At 45.3% G+C, this 18,512-nt stretch overlaps 1 protein-coding gene across 1 annotated transcript in view; it reads left to right on the top strand.

Annotated features, from left to right (window-relative positions):
- LOC146862282 (cystine/glutamate transporter-like) overlaps positions 1-18,512 on the top strand; it is a 682,155-nt gene that overhangs the window by 517,166 nt on the left and 146,477 nt on the right. The window contains exon 8 of the mRNA XM_085641482.1: positions 493-596. Coding sequence (XP_085497608.1) covers positions 493-596 — 104 coding nt within the window. The remainder of the gene's footprint in view (positions 1-492; positions 597-18,512) is intronic.

Here is an 18,512-nt window from a genome sequence, read left to right on the forward strand (position 1 = left end):
GAGGGTTTCAGCTGCACCCGTGGAGCAGCATGACTTGCACTCAGGCGGTAGAATGAGCAAACAGTACCAGCAGCAGACTGCGCTGGAGCCCACTCACTCTCGGTACATGTTTCGATTTGCAGCAGCATTTCTCTTCTCAAGTGCAAAACACAGAATATTACTTCGGGGTCAATGGTGGCAGAATCTCAGGAGATGCTCCCGCTGCCATCTGCAAAAGCAGGGACTGATTTCCTGGTGTATTCAAAAAGAAGGCAATAAAAAAGATTTTGAATTAAAATAAAGTGCTGTAACAGCGTTTATGGTAATTCCCGCTCACCTATTTCGAAGACCGCTCGTAGGTAATTTAGTGCATCTTTATCTAAGCCAATATTGCCTCAGTGCTTTGGGAGTTTGAGGAGGATAAGATCTAAAATTGCTTCTTTTGTGCTACTCTCCAGGTTTATTATAATGTCCTGATAATATGCAATGTTCATTTTTCTCTTGTTTTAATAGACTTTTGCTGAGCGATTGTTGGGGAACTTCTCTCTCGCTGTGCCGATCTTCGTTGCCCTCTCCTGCTTCGGATCTATGAATGGAGGTGTCTTTGCAGTCTCAAGGCAAGTGGGGCTGTCTGTCTGCAGTCTAGCCTTTCCAATGTGACACAGATTTAGCAAACGCCGGAGAATGGTGAAATGTAAAAATCATCATGGGCTATATCAAAAATGTGTGTCCTTGCGCAGGATATGTTACTATGCGAGTACACTTTCTAAGGTACCTACATTTAACTCGGGTCTTCTCCAAGTCAGTGCAGGAGCTGCAGACAACATAGAGGCATATTCACAAGAAAATGTTGGTGCGCAGAGCTGCGCCAAATTCGGCAGCGCTGTGCTCTGACATTTTCAAAACGCTGGGATGCGCTGTATTCACATGAATACAGTGCACCCCTGTGTTTGTGCAAAAAAATCTACCTTGAGCCAGTGCAGGCACCCTGCCGCCATGTTGCAAGGGTGCATGCGCAGCAGGGACAATTGTTTAGTGCAGGAAAAGGGGCGCCTTCCTGCACATAAACAATAATTGTGATTTGCACTTTCTGTGTGTGCTGCAGGATAGCACCTACATGGAAAGAGCAAAAAACGAGGCAAAATTAATAATTCTCCTCGTTGCACCATTCTCACTCCTGGTATTCCATGGCATTCGTTTTTAGGTCTCGCCTGAGACAGCGCTTTAGCGCTGCTCTGGCGAGACTTATAGTAAGCGAGTTTTGGAAGTGCAAACAGTGGCTTTTCAGGCCTCCAAATACAGTGCATGTGCCCTGGGCGCGCGCACCATTTGGCAGCCTGAAAAGCACTGCCTGATCACTTGCTTTGATGCCCTCAGTGAGCCGCGCGGCCACTGAGGACATCAAAGTGCACACCATTTGCCACCCCCTTGTTTTTTCCTTTGATCCCTATCTTTCCCTTCCTCAATCTCACCCTCTCCCTGCCTTTTACAACTGCGGCCCGCACCACTGCGCCCGCCCCCACTCCCCCCTCCCACTCCCTCCTTGTCAGCTTCAGTGTGCTCTTGTTCTCTGTCTCCCAAACATCATCCAGCAAGATGCCATGGCTGGTTTCACTTTCTTTGTTTAATCACTGTGGCCTTTTATTTACCCCTCCCACCTGCCAAACAGCATCCAGCAGCATTCACCATGGCTTTTTATTTATGTAATAGAGCGCCCGTAATGCTAGTTCATGATAAGCAGTGACCATGTGCGTGATGTGCGTGTAAGAGAGAGAACAAGGTGGGGTTGGTATCCGAGCAAAGAAGTATTTCCATTTATTCGCTCGGGTGTGGCATAAAGTCCACATTTTACTTCTAGCACAGATTATCTGATGCACTCATTCGCCAGCAACCACGTATTCATTATCAATTTAACATCAACAAGTTTTGTAAAGTGCGTCTAATCGCCCCCAAGGGTAACCAGGCGCTGAGGCTGCTGCGGTGGGGGTTTCAGTTGAACAGTCAGGTCTCGAGTCTTTTACAGTCCTGAGCTTTCGTCTAATAATGTGATGCATTGTGGGAGCCGTAGTCCTGCCTCACTGGAGTTGCACCAGTGGGATTAACAGAACTGCTAACAGTGATTTATAAAGTGAAAGGGCTGGGGCGCGAGCCCCAGTGTTGCAGTTACTGGCGGCCTCGTGGGGCAGCACGTGGTGCACTAGTTAAAAGCCGGGCGCTTAACAGTGGTGGTGTAAGCGCACCAGCTAATGGCACCAAGCTGTAGGCTGAGAATGTGATCTGAAATAGCGGACTCTATTCTGCCTTTCTGTGTGTCTCTAGACCCATGTTGTGCTGGTAAATGGTATTATATTCAGTGTTTAACCCATTAGCAGTGAGATGCTTGTATTTCATGTACTGCTGCATGCCTCACACTGCTGCATGCCTCACACAGCTGCATGCCTCACACTGCTGCATGCCTCACACTGCTGCATGCCTCACACTGCTGCATGCCACACACTGCTGCACGCCTCACACTGCTGCACGCCTCACAATGCTGCACGCCGCACACTGCTACACAAAACACTGCTACACAAAACACTGCTGCATGCCACACACTGCTGCACGCCACACACTGCTGCACGCTGCACAATGCTACACGAAACACTGCTGCATGGCACACACTGCTGCACAGCACACACTGCTGCACGCTGCACACCACACACTGCTGCACACTGCTGCATTACTCACTGCTGCATGCTGCACGACACTGCTGCATGCCACACACTGCTGCACGCCTCACACTGCTGCACACCTCACACTGCTGCACGCCACACACTGCTGCACGCCACACACTGCTGCACGCCGCACACTTCTGCAAGCCACACACTACTGCACGCCGCACACTGCTGTATGCTGCACACTGCTACACGAAACATTGCTGCACACCACACACTACTACTGCTGCACGCCGCACACTACCGCACGCCACACACTGCTTCGCACACTGCTGCATTACACAGCTGCACGCCGCACACTGCTGCACGCCTCACACTGCTGCATGCCTCACACTGCTGCATGCCTCACACTGCTGCACGCCGCACACTGCTGCACGCCGCACACTGCTGCACGCCGCACACTGCTGCACGCCTACCACTGCTGCACACCTCCCACTGCTGCATGCCGCACAATGCTACACAAAACACTGCTGCACGGCACACACTGTTGCACGGCACACACTGTTGCACGCCGCACACTGCTGCACACTGCTGCACGCAGCACACTGCTGCACGCCGCACACTGCTGCACGCCGCTGCACGCCACACAGTGCTGCATGCCTCACACTGCTGCACGCCTCACACTGCTGCACGCCTCACACTGCTGCACGCCTCACACTGCTGCACGCCATACTGTTGCACACCTCACAGTGCTGCATGCCTCACACTGCTACACAAAACACTGCTGCACGCCTCACACTGCTGCACGCCACACACTGCTGCACGCCGCACACTGCTGCACGCCGCACAATGCTACATGAAAAACACTGCTGCATGCCACACACTGCTGCATGGTACACACTGCTGCACACTGCTGCATTACTCACTGCTGCATGTTGCACGACACTGCTGCACGCCTCACACTGCTGCACGCCTCACACTGCTGCACGCCTCACACTGCTGCACGCCTCACACTGCTGCACGCCGCACACTGCTGCACGCTGCACACTGCTGCACGCCGCACACTACTGCATGAAACAATGCTGCACGCCACACACTGCTGCACGAAACACTGCTGCACGCCACACACTGCTGCACACTGCTGCACGACACTGCTGCACACTGCTGCACGACACTGCTGCATGCTGCCCGACACTGCTGCATGCTGCCCGACACTGCTGCATGCTGCCCGACACTGCTGCATGCTGCCCGACACTGCTGCATGCTGCACGCCACACAGTGCTGCATGCCTCACACTGCTGCACGCCTCACACTGCTGCACGCCTCACACTGCTGCACGCTTCACACTGCTGCACGCCTCACACTGCTGCACGCCATACTGTTGCACACCTCACAGTGCTGCATGCCTCACACTGCTACACAAAACACTGCTGCACGCCTCACACTGCTGCACGCCACACACTGCTGCACGCCGCACACTGCTGCACACCGCACAATGCTACATGAAAAACACTGCTGCATGCCACACACTGCTGCATGGTACACACTGCTGCACACTGCTGCATTACTCACTGCTGCATGTTGCACGACACTGCTGCACGCCTCACACTGCTGCACGCCTCACACTGCTGCACGCCTCACACTGCTGCACGCCTCACACTGCTGCACGCCGCACACTGCTGCACGCTGCACACTGCTGCACGCCGCACACTACTGCATGAAACAATGCTGCACGCCACACACTGCTGCACGAAACACGGCTGCACGCCACACACTGCTGCACACTGCTGCACGACACTGCTGCACACTGCTGCACGACACTGCTGCATGCTGCACAACACTGCTGCATGCTGCCCGACACTGCTGCATGCTGCCCGACACTGCTGCATGCTGCCCGACACTGCTGCATGCTGCACGACACTGCTGCATGCTGCACGACACTGCTGCACGCCGCACACTGCTGCACACCGCTGCACGCCACACAGTGCTGCATGCCTCACACTGCTACACAAAACATTGCTGCACGCCACACACTGCTACTGCTGCACGCCGCACACTACCGCACGCCACACACTGCTTCGCACACTGCTGCATTACACAGCTGCACGCCTCACACTGCTGCACGCCTCCCACTGCTGCACGCCTCCCACTGCTGCACGCCTCCCACTGCTGCACGCCTCCCACTGCTGCACGCCTCCCACTGCTGCACGCCGCACAATGCTACACGAAACACTGCTGCACGGCACACACTGTTGCACGGCACACACTGTTGCACGCCGCACACTGCTGCACGCCGCACACTGCTGCACACTGCTGCACACTGCTGCACGCAGCACACTGCTGCACGCCGCACACTGCTGCACGCCGCTGCACGCCACACAGTGCTGCATGCCTCACACTGCTGCACGCCTCACTGCTGCACGCCTCACACTGCTGCATGCCTCACACTGCTGCACGCCTCACACTGCTGCATGCCTTACACTGCTGCACGCCTCACACTGCTGCACGCCATACTGTTGCACGCCTCACACTGCTGCACGCCTCACACTGCTGCATGCCTCACACTGCTACACAAAACACTGCTGCACACCTCACACTGCTGTACGCCACACACTGCTGCACGCCGCACACTGCTGCATGCCTCACACTGCTACACAAAACACTGCTGCACACCTCACACTGCTGCACGCCACACACTGCTGCACGCCGCACACTGCTGCACGCCGCACAATGCTACACGAAAAACACTGCTGCACGCCACACACTGCTGCATGGCACACACTGCTGCATTACTCACTGCTGCATGTTGCACAACACTGCTGCACGCCTCACACTGCTGCACGCCTCACACTGCTGCACGCCTCACACTGCTGCACGCCACACACTGCTGCACGACACTGCTGCACACTGCTGCACGACACTGCTGCACACTGCTGCACGGCACTGCTGCACACTGCTGCACGACACTGCTGCACGCTGCACGACACTGCTGCACGCTGCACGACACTGCTGCACACTGCACGACACTGCTGCACGCTGCACGGCACTGCTGCATGCTGCACGACACTGCTGCATGCTGCACGACACTGCTGCATGCTGCACTACACTGCTGCACACCGCACACTGCTGCACGCCGCTGCACGCCACACAGTGCTGCATGCCTCACACTGCTACACGAAACACTGCTGCACGCCACACACTGCTGCACGCCGCACACTGCTGTACTCCACACACTGCTGCACTCCACACACTGCTTTTATGCGAGTTTATGCTACTGACATTGTAAATGACAATGCCTTTTATTTGTTTTAAAACCAAAACATAAATTAAAGGCATTGTAATTTTGCAATGCCAATAGCTCAAACTCTTATAAATGCGAGACCTATTGCATTGCAAATGCTTGTTGGCATTGCATCAGCCTTGTAAATCTTTGACAGTTTTCAAAAGCAATGGGTGTTGGGGTGGAATGCCCACAGCAACACCCATGGCACATCCTTTTGACTCAGAGGACTGCGATGGAAAGGGACATATTTACAAGGTGGCGTTAAGCCATGTAAAATGGTTAAGCGCCACCTTGTAAATATGGAAAATGGTGCTGATCCACGAGAGAGTCATTAAAAGTGACGCTCCAATGGCGCTGAGGGCTTGTAAATATGCACTATATTTTGGAAAAAATTTGCAATTGTTGCCTCTATTTCTGTAATTTGCTCTGTGGGGCACGTGCACTATCTATGAAAAAACTGAGTTAAAGGTATGCACGTTAGAAAACACAGTCACATTAAACCAGCAGCAAAGCTGTGACCTGCACAAATGCACGCGTTTACTATACGGCCTCTAGTAGTGGCTTCTTGGGAAGTGACCCTCTTCTAGTACCTCAGTACGAACTTGACCCTACCTAGATCATAAATACATAGGTGCCTGGGTCACTCTGGGTTGGCAGACCTGGCATACATTGCTGGTGCCACACATGCTCTCTACGTGGCTTAGAGATTGTATCTTAGTTGAATAAGGGCATCAACTGTGAATAAAATATATAAAGAAGTTGATAATAAAAATATGATTTCAAATGAAGCTTGCTGCCAGCTGAGATTTGGATGGGAATATGTATATAAACTTGCTTTATATTTCTATGATGGTATCATTGTGAGATGGTTCTTGTGACATAATGCTGAAGGTACAGCTATTTGTAACTTTTATACTTTTGTCATGATATGTTTCTAGAAACGTTTTAACTTCACACTGTTTTAAATTCAGCATTTATGGGAATACCATTCATTATTTAGCTAGTAACTCGATGTGGACCATTTCTGCTCTCTCCTTGCTTTCACTGGCACACTGTGTGCTGTCTAGTGCCAACACAGGCTTCCTTGCACCATAGTGCAAGAGTGCCTGCTTTACAGGCAGGAATGATTTTTTGTGCATGTTATGTTATGTTATGTTATGTTACAGCGTTCTTTTATAGCGCACGGCTACTCGAAAAGAGTGTCCCGGCGCTTTCCACCTGCATCTCAGAATAAAAATAACACAACACAGCAAAAGAATGAGAAAAAGAACTGAAACTGAAGCAATAAGAACAGCCTAAAGATTAAAAAGCCAGGTCTGCATGAATGGAGGGCTTTTGCACAAATACAACTCTTAGAGGCATTTTCCTCGTTGTATGTGTGCTGCTAAATACAGCTCACATGGAAAGTTAGGTAAAGAGGAGAATAAGGAAATTTATCCTAGCTAGGCCTCTGTCAGTTAGGTGTACCATTTGGGTACAAATCCAGGTTCACATGTCTTTGTAACTCTGGTTCTGCGTCAAAAAACTTGGGTTGATGCATGGGGACGCCCATGCTTAACCCATGTACCGCCTACCTAATGCAAAGTAATGCAAGACAAAGCTATTATCTGTGTTTCAATACTTTGACTTTCGTAAACGACTTGATGCCACACTAAGTGGATTTGCGTGGCATAGTATATGCTAAAAAATATTTTTGTAGAGGCTGCACCACAAAAGTGATGAACCTACAAGACAAATTGATAGTATATGTGGGCCCCAACATACAGAGGATGCATAGAGGCTGCATAATGGGTACCTGTGTATTTTGATCATTTAGGAGTCTATTAGGATGGTGGTCGGATGGCTACCATTGGACTGGCGGTGGCAACCGCCAAGCTGCGATCGCAACCCAGAAAACCGCCGGTCCCATTAGCATGGCGGTGATGACCGCGGCGGTGAGATTTTCCGCCCGCCACTTTTCCGCCGGTAGCACTCCACACGCTTGCGTGGCGGGCGGAGCTGGACCTCTAAAATGAGTCCGGTGCAGGGTCAGGCTCCGCCGGCATGATTATTATGCCGGCGGTAGCTAGCCTTTCCGCGGCGGTGGGACCTCCGTGGAAAGACATGCGGAGAATGTCTCCGGGGGCCCATTGCGGGCCCCCAATGTGTTGGGATGGGGTATGAGTGCACTGGGGGCGTACCCATGGTACCCCCCTACATGTCCCTGTACCAGGTGGCAGGCACTGTGCAGTTTCTGCCACGCAGTGCAGTGATATGCTGGACATGCTTTTTTGGACATAGCGGCGGTGCTGCTTGCAACAGCAACCGCCGCAATGTTAAATGCCACGATCGTACCTCCACGGTCAGATTTCGACTGCGGAGCATACTAATTGGACCGGCGGTTATGCGCGGTCCTAGCGGGCGGTGTTTTCCCGCTACCATGGCGGTCGGAGTGATTTTCCGACCGCCATCCTAATAGACCCCTTAGATACATCGCTGGATTCTGGAGACAGTTTTGTTTGTAAACAGCTCCAGGTCCACGCAGTTGTATGTTTGGGCCATGATAAATGTTACACAATACTAGCTCACTTCACAAACCTTTAAGGTCTGGCATTAGCAAAGACATACTGATTTTACTAAAACTATATGCATAATATAGTTACATACAGTGTTAGTCAGAGAGCCCTTTTCATCCATTGGTCATTATTGTGTCATTCACATTTGTCTTGCATCCACTACAGCATGCAGCATACAGGTATTGGCTAACTTCACTGTGAGCTGTGGTATTCTTCCCGTTCACAAAGAGTACATCCACACACAAAGTTTGTGCCAGGGACCACTATGGCAATGAGTGTATTTTGAAGCCAAAAATATATGTTTTGCTTTTAGGCAATGTTTTAAAAAATATATATATGAGGCCCAACAGCTTCCACACCAGTACATGTTTCCCAAAAACATGTCAAAACAAAACAAACACCAGCAAAGACAAAAGGCTATTGGACAACCCCATCCATTGGCTTTGTTAATGCTTGTTTAACACGAGTTCAACATAGGCGAGCAAACATTTTACTTTAGAGTATAAAGCCCAAGAGCCTGAGCTCCAGAGTCAAATGTACTGTCTGTCAATCAGATCCTTCGTTTATTGTCAAAATGTATCTTTGCAAACACGTTTGAAAAAATATGTGTGCTTTTGCTATTCATGTTGGTTAAGATTATTGATTCATAGATGAGAAACAGTCCCTTGAATTATGGGAAATCATTGATCAATGTATGCACAACCAACTAAATCAATATTGATATACATCTCTGAATTTCTCTGGGGCACCCATGAAGGCATAAATATTCAAATTCAATTGAAAAGCTACAACCTAGACCCCAAAATCGATTAAACATCGAAGTGCTGTGTACCAGTACCGCAAATGTGCAGATTAAGTGAACTGGTTGATTTTTAACTACTTTGTGGAAAATAATTTGCTGTATAGTTTCACACCTTTTAAAAGGAAATCTATTACTTTATCAGGATGTAATCAGTGGAAGCACTCTGTCCCCTTTAGGGATGTACTAAAACCTCGCAATGCACAAGATGTACTTCTAGTGGAACAGAGAGCGAGCACAGAACAGTATACCAGGCGTCTGTACTTGATGTATTACAAACTACTACTGGTTACAGATTCATGCATCTGTGGAAAGAACGCCCCTGCTTTTCTTTCACTCAGAAACAAGCAATGAAGCGCCTATATTGTGCCCAATTATGAGCTGGTGGTGTGGTAACTTCAGGAGAGATACCACCTGAAACGATGCCAAATCCTCTAGTTTTCACGCTCCCAGAATTACCAGATGCGGTAAAACCATGGGATATTTCCTCCTGCAAAAACCAAGCAGACTCCATCCCTGCAAAGAGGCATGGTAAATAGGGAAGGCATGCAGAAACAGATATGGAAATTACTGGGTCCTTAAGTCAGGATGGCTCTGTATTGGCTGGGAGATTCTGCAAGGCACCTGTAGCTTTGGGTGCAGAGCTAACTGCCCACCATGAATGTGCCACTCGTGATCAAGCGCCTACTCTGAATAAAGGCCTTGCTTGGGTGTGGGTTAGCCCCTGTCCCTCATTATTCTGCAAAAACGCAGAGCGACACCCAGATGGTGCATGTTGTGCTTTATAAATGTCTAAAGAATTACCAATACAACTACTACTACTAAAACAACTGTGACTACTACTATTACTACTACTACTCCTACCAATAATAATAATAATAATGTTAATCATCATCATAATCATTATAATAGTACATGGAGTGTACTTTCATGGCGGGCACGACCCAGCAACGAGCTACTCAACCTTTTCTCCAACAATGGAACTTTAATCAGTTTCAATGGGCAGGGAGGTGATCAGACATGTTTATGTATATGTCGCCCTTAAGACACTGCATCCTGCAAAACGGCAGGGTTTCATCTCACTTAATAGGGGGCCGCAGTGGTTCAGCCCAGGTCAAGTGAAGAGACTTGTGCTGCTTTTTGGTCCTATAGTGGATGAAGGTTGTAGGAACTCATTTTGAATTCATTTAGTTTTTCATTGAGGCATAGTGAAGCAAGTCTCATCAAATCATATGTTTGGTCTATACAGGCTGAGAATAGTCATCCAGCAGCCTTGTAAGCTCGAAAAAAATTTAGCTATCATTTGTGGCTGCATGCAAATCTAGTCAACAAAGGAGGTCTTGCAGAATTTGTACATATATATATATGATAACGTTGTATTGAAAAAGTCAAGTGTTATGGCAATAATAGTCTGTTGTTTATATCTATTGAGGAGCTAATCATGTGACCCCGTATTTTTTGCTTAAAATGGAAACGTTTGGTCCACATTAGATTGTGTGAGCAAGGGATACGTCCCGAAACGCGTTACGTAAGGAAATAAAAACCCAAGCTGGACGGCTGAAAGCATCCTGAGTGTCGGTGTCTGATTTTGGAGAAAGTCGGATTTGGTAGCAAATATTGTGCCGCTGAATTGCTGGAACAGCGGCGAACCGACGCGACCTCGTTCAGGAGCATCCTCGACTTTCTGGCAGTTTGGAACGGAGTGTTGTGAACACTACGAGGGAGCCCCCCCCAGAGCCGCCTACCTGTATATTTGATCGGTGTTTCTGAGAAGACGTCTTCCGTAAGCAGCGAGCATCCACGGAAGCAGCTTGCCGAACGAAGGCGCCAAGGAAAATAACGGTCAGTGAATCAAGGCAACGGGGAGAGGAGCTGGGTCCTAGAAAACCTGGCGGGATACGCTCAGCAGGCAGAGGGTATTTCCAACGTAAACTATATCTAATAACTAACGTTTTCTGCAATCCGTTGTGAGAATGGATACCATTATTGAACAACGTGAGGCAGCGGCTGACTCTGTGTTTAGTGAAAGAAGCAACACAGAAGTAATTTCAAAACCAGGAGTGGATTCGGTAGTAAAGGAGTCTAATGATAACATTTTAGCGCTAAAGAAAAAAATTGAGAAACTTTATCGAAATGAAATCTCTAAGTGGTGGGAAGTCAAGTCGCTAAGCAGATACCTGGATGTGGGGAGGGTTCCCCGAGGACTGCGAGTATTGACAGCCCCTACGTATGAAAACCCTGATCCTGAAATGTTAAAGGAGTGGGCGGCAAATAATGCACAGGCTTCTGAGTGCATGATGAAAATCTTGGTGAAATATGCTGTGAGGGACCGAGAGAAAATTCTAGTTGAAATTACCATGTTGGAAGCGGAATTACTAAAATGTTTGGGAGAGGATGAAACAGCTAAATTTAAAGCTGACGTCAAAACCCGCTTAACGAAGTACGAGCAATCAATAACGGCACGAAAAGCAACTAAGTTTCAACGAGACAGGCAAGATTACCTACTCGGTCAAATCTATACTTTTGCACGACGCTTCGATACAATTAGAAAGCAGCGTCTTTCACAGGTACAGACCTCAGCAAGTAAAGAAGCAACAACTAAAACCCCACCCAACATCTCAGGAGAAACGTCGGATCTGAGCTCAGTAGCAAGCTCGGATGTTGAATCGCTTTCTGAAGACGGAGGAGCACAATCACTGGCTATGGTAAACCCACCATCGGTAATTGAGGAGTTTGGTTTTTTATACAAGGACCGGACTCAAAACCAACGTCCCTCGTTCCAAAATCAAAATCAAATAAATGAAAGCTACGTAAGCGAAAAAACCGACGGAGTAGCCATGGAATTACGTTCAGGGAAGAAGAAGCAATTTCAACGCAAGGGCTGGAAGAAATAGAGTCCACGGTTATAAATCTAACGGATCTTGTTTTAACGGATGAAGAAACAAGAATCCTCTCACTTGGCTTCTCTTTCTGCAAACGAACTAACTTTAATTATACTCAAACGCGCATTGACTTCTTTAAGTTTGTAAGAAAACTAAAACTACAAAAATTCTTTGATGTAAAAAATACTAATCGGAAGGAAATGAGACCAGTTGTCAGCGAGGAACCAGGAAATCTAGATGTTGGGGACATGCAGGTACTTTTTGAATGTCAACAACTCATAAGAGAAGGGGAAGGTATGGTTGTGGCAGATTCAGTCAGTCAAGTTAGTCAAGCAGATGAACTTTTTTGTTTAGATGTTTTTGACAGTACCACCACGAATTTTAGACCAAAATCGAGTTTCACACCTAATACCCCTAGAGATACTCTGGATATATACTCTGACCTGGTAATAAAAGATTTAAAGGAAATATCCTTAAACTCTAGCAAAGAATTTTTAAGGAAAGCTTCAGGTTTTGATAAAAAATATGAATCTGTGATGGTTAAAATTCAAAGTAGACAGGACATAGTTGTAAGGCAAGCCGATAAAGGTGGCAACTTAGTATTGTGGTCCCTTAAAGCATACAATTGTGAAGCAGCCTTACAATTGGGAGATAGAGAATGTTATTCTGTAGTCCCCCATAGCAATCTAATTGAAATCAAACTCAAATACCAAAAAGACCTTGCACGATGGCGAGGAATTGGGCTGATTAATCAACCAGAATATTTGTTTTTGAAGGTGGACAACCCAGTGGTACCTATATTATATTTAATACCAAAAATTCACAAACACAAGGATAAACCACCAGGGCGTCCTATCATTTCTGCCATCGGCAGTCTCTTTGAACCAACCTCCAGATACTTAGACTCATTTCTACAACAGTATGTGAGGGCATTACCCGCTTATATTCAAGATTCAAGGGATTTCTTGAATCAATTAGAGAATATAAGATGGGAGGAGTCTTATCTCCTCATAACATTGGACGTCGTGAGTCTGTACACAAGTATTGCCCATGAAGATGGTCTAAGGGCAATGAGGCATTTTTTAAATTCGCGACCTATTAATCTCTACCAGCATACTAATATGCTGTTGGAGATGTGTAGGCTATGTCTCACCAACAATCACTTCCTTTTCGGAGGTGATACTTACAGACAGAATAAGGGCACGGCGATGGGCACCTGCTTCGCCCCCAGCTATGCCAATCTACACATGGGCTGGTGGGAGGAGCAGGTGCTCAAAGTTGACTACATGAATGAGTGGAGAGAAAATGTCATTAAATGGATCCGTTTCATTGATGACTTATTCATCATATGGAACGGATCAAGAGAATCAGCACAGAAGTTCATTGAAAGCATAAACATAAATAAATTGAACTTAAAATTTGCTGAGCACATAAGCTCAGAGAAAGTGACTTATTTAGATCTAGAGGTGTATATTGCACAAAATTCAATCCAAACGTGCACTTTCAGAAAACCAATGGCAGGAAATTCGATCCTGCATGCAGCTAGTTTCCACCCAACTAAACTTAAGATGAGTATCCCTTATGCAGAGAATCTGAGAATGAAACGCAACTGCAGTGAGACTACTGCTTTGGGGCAGGCTCAGGAAGCATTGAGCCACAGATTTCTCCAGAGAGGATACAAAATGGGAACGTTAAGACAGGCTCAATTGAAAGTAGCAAACATGGAGAGAAGTGCATTATTGAAACCAGACACAAAAAAGGTTGAAGAAAAGCGGAAGAATACTGGAAGTCAGATCCGCATGATTACTGGTTACAGTACATACCAGGCTAGAGTGAGAGATAGCTTGAGTAGACACTGGCACCTTGTTAAGCAGGATCCTATTCTAAAGGGGAAGGTCACACGAACTCCTTTGTTGACTTTTAACCGTGCTAAATCCATGAGAGATGACCTATTTAAAACAGATTTTGAAGCAAAGAAAGGTGGGGGTTGGCTTAAAGCAAGGCCAGGCTTCCACAAATGTTTTAAATGTAAGGCCTGTAGACACGGTAAAAATACACAGCAGATAATGTCTCCCCTCTTGAATAGTCCATGGAAAATAAGAAAGCCACTGAATTGTAAAAGCGAATTTGTTGTTTATGTCTTGAAATGCTCTTGCCCTAAGATGCATATAGGAAGCACTATTCATATGGTCCATGTGCGTATCCTGCAGCATCTTAGGGCAATCACTAATAATGACAAAAATTATGTGGTTGCTCGTCACATAAATGAATTTCACAAAGGCAATACTAATGAGCTAACATACTTTGCCATTGACCAAGGCCCTAAAGAACAAAGAGGAGGCGATAGGGAAAGGAAATTAAGAAAATTAGAGTCTAAATACATACTCATGTTTAACACAAAAAGTCCTCATGGTATGAATATTGAAGAAGATCTACATATACACTTAAAATAGAGGTATCCTTCTCAATTACGTTGATTTTAAAAAGTTGTGGTTTTAAATTTTGATTTTAATTATAAATATCATGTGATGGATTGATTGCTCCGTTTTTTCTCTTCGTCCTCTACATACTACCCAATATAATCGTTTTTAGGACAACCGATGTATTACAGTGATTATGGGATTCCCCGATATTTTTGAATACTGTTGCACTAGCACTTTATTGTGAAAACATTGCAATTTTTTGCACAAAGAAAGGCACTAGCACTTTACTCTTAAGCATCGAATTGCACAAAGCACTAGCACTTTATGGATATCGAGTTGAATCCTACTGTTTAATTATGTCACCAGTGTATGTCCTATTATGATATTATTATGTGTCTTTTCTTTTTCCCCTGTCTCTTCCGCTTTGGTTCCTGGATGTAAAGGTTACCAAAATGGATTACAAATGAACTATTCATTGAAAACTTCGTTGATTCTAAAATAGGAACGATGGACAAATCAACCATTACAAGGGATTTAGATTTACATGATGTGTGTAATAATGTTATAAATGATTTTGCGTAATGATATAGACGAGAGATACACTATCGATAGATTATTATTGTCCACAATGTTATTCTTTTTGAATTCTTTCCCCTACTTTTTATGGATGCTTTGATTTGAATATAAATATGTAAATATATGAAATATCTGTAAATAATTTTTAAATCCAATCCATTTTTGATTTATTTAAATGAGATAAATTTGAATATAAGAAAGATTTCTGGCACTATGTCATGATAACGTTGTATTGAAAAAGTCAAGTGTTATGGCAATAATAGTCTGTTGTTTATATCTATTGAGGAGCTAATCATGTGACCCTGTATTTTTTGCTTAAAATGGAAACGTTTGGTCCACATTAGATTGTTTGAGCAAGGGATACGTCCCGAAACGCGTTACGTAAGGAAATAAAAACCCAAGCCGGACGGCTGAAAGCATCCTGAGTGTCGGTGTCTGATTTTGGAGAAAGTCGGATTTGGTAGCAAATATATATATATATATATATATATACATTAAAGAAGCTAGGAGAAGCAAGCCCCTCCATGGCACACTGAACAAGGAATAGACTTGTTGGTCCTAATTCTAAAAAAGAAAAACATACATTTGAACCCATGATTCTCCGACATCCTAGGGTGTGGATGTACAACTCTCAGAAATTCACACATTTTTTTAGAAGTTTTCCTAAAACGCTAACATTCACAGGTATCCAGGCATTTTTCAGTAAAATGTATGGACATTCTTTCCAGCAGATTCAAGTTACGCATGCATATTTACTGATCTGAAAAGCAACATTTCTACATTAGAGAGAAAATAATTTTCCATGGTGAGAACCCTTCCTGTTCACCCCACCATCTGTGTGGTGCTTTGATAGAAACAGACTCTTGCCAAGAGTACATTTCCAAACTTTTCCAAAGCGGTAGGGGCCAGTGAGGAGTTCGTAAATGTTCAGAAATGTGTACGTTTCTCTTGCACGCTGTTCTCTACATGATAGGACCATCTCTTAGTAGTTTAAACTTTGAAGACAATGAACCCAGTTCACAAATACATTAATGACCATAAACCTACCATACTGCCAAAAACATCTATTTCCATCTGTCAGGAATCCACAAACGGATACCTGGGAGGTGTAAATGAATTTACTAATGCATAATTGTACAACAGGACTGCACACAATTGATGGGTGAGGTTAAAGATGTAGTTTGGCTTCAGAGTTCTGGCACGCCGACACACTCATGAGTTTGTTGGCATTTCCAAAGCAAAGTCCTCTCAAACTCTTTCCTACCCTGGAAATGGTCAGAGATTTACTCCTGCAAAAGAGCTGTACTAGCTCTCTTTCCAGGGAGCAATAGGGAATGGGACACCCCTAAGGTTTGCAGGACTATATAGATGGAGTTTCTCCTTGAGGAACGTTATTTCCCTATAAAGAAAAGCAACAAAATGTGTATTTGCTCTACAGGCTGCAATTCCCCAAGGTGGAACTTTAACACGCATATGTCCCCCACGCTGGATTAATAGAAGATTTTGCATGACAATAATAGTATTATGCTTGGAAAGTTATGACATTCTACTGGGAATGTTTTTGAATTTCCAAAAGTAGTGTATTTATGCACACGCGTAGCAGTGTGTGCCTGTTGAAAATATACAGATTTTCACTCTGAATAGGGTCCAGCTGGTTGAAGTAGATATGCCTCTGAATTCTAACCGTATGTAAAGCAAGCCATCCGCTAGCTGGAACAAAATGAACATTGACTCACCAAAATTCAGAGACAGCAAAAATGAAATCACCCTCCTTTAGTCTTCAGAAGACATCACAATTGATGCCTAACTCACCCTTAGACTTGTAATAGGCTCCAAGTCACTGTTCGAAGGCTTTGTGAACACAAGAAAGGGAAATTCTCAAATAATACATTATTCTTAAATCTCTGCCTAAATGTAAGGTCTGGTTTGATGTGTGCTTCAACAAAAAGAATAATGCGGGTATCCAGTTTTTTGCAATATGGTAAATCTCTCAATGCAGCATGCCTAAGTTGGTTACAATGATGAGCTAATGATCAAGGCTACAGTAGTGATCTGTTTACTATGAAAAATTACACTAAAGGCACGCATTTATTATAAAAAAGTATGGATTTGTTTATACTGTGTTAAAGCCTGTTAACATATCATTTGTTACATGGTGTCTTACAGATTATGATAGTAGGCAAGGTGTTTGATTTTGGTTGCAAGCGCTGACAAATTGGGAGTAGAATATTCACACTTTGAGAATTCTTCTAAGGCCCTTTATAGCAGGTTGCATATTGTTTTGCCATTTGTAATTTTGTACTCATTTATAATTTTACAACTATACAACAGGTGGTTGCCTTATAGGAATACTTTTATAGTAGGCGCCGGCTGATAATTGCGACAAGCCAATGATAAAGTCTATAGACTCGATTGGTTAATTGGGAAAAGTTATGTTAATGTTTATAGGAATGACCTCTGTATTAAAAAAAGTTACAACAAAGACACTGGACATGATCATTTTCACTGTGAAAACCAAATGCTGAAGCCAATAGGCCTTTGATGGTCGATTGTTATTGCTCTATTTTAACCCGTTCGCTGTGTTCGTCGGCCAACATCCGTAGCGAGCACTACCTCCGTAGTGCTATGCACGTCCGTTAACCGACGCGGCCCCGCCCGCGCATGGAAACGCCCACACCGCGGCAGATTTTACGCCGTGGTTAAAGGGTTAAAGGATGTTGTTAGACCTGATATCCTTGGCATGGTATTCCACCAAACCTTTTACCTTCACTCCTTCTGTTTTTCTGAATATTGAAGTCTTTGCTGGTCTTAGGACTCTGTGCACTTTACCATTGCTAACGTGGTTGTGCTCTCTCCTTCAAACATGGTAAAATGGAACTCACCAAAATGGCACTTTTAATCTACTTGTACGTCCCTAGTAATTTGTACTACATGAATCTAGCGCCTGTAAATTAAATGCTACTAGTGGGCCTATAGCACTCATTGTGCCACCTAATAAAGTAGCCTTTTAAAAAATGTCTCAGGCCTGCCACTGAAGTCTGCAGTGCTGTTTTAAACTGCCATTTCTACCTAACAAGGCCTAAACCTTTATTTTTAATACTTAAAAGTCATCCTTAAGGTACGACCTAAAGACTGACAGGTCCGGGTGCATTGTATTTCAAAAGTAGGACATGTGTACTTTAGTTTTACATGTACTGGCAGTAGAAAGCTCTTTAAGTCGTTTTTCACAGTTGCAAGACCTATCTCTCTAATTGACCAACAATTGATTACATTTAGCTAAGTGCTAACTTTAGATTGGGAGCAGAAGAACATAAGCTGTTTGCACTCAAATTAATTATACTTCAAAATACTTCTTAATGGT

The sequence above is a fragment of the Triturus cristatus genome, chromosome 2_2, assembly GCF_964204655.1.
Source record: "Triturus cristatus chromosome 2_2, aTriCri1.1, whole genome shotgun sequence".
Classification (NCBI taxonomy): domain Eukaryota; kingdom Metazoa; phylum Chordata; class Amphibia; order Caudata; family Salamandridae; genus Triturus; species Triturus cristatus.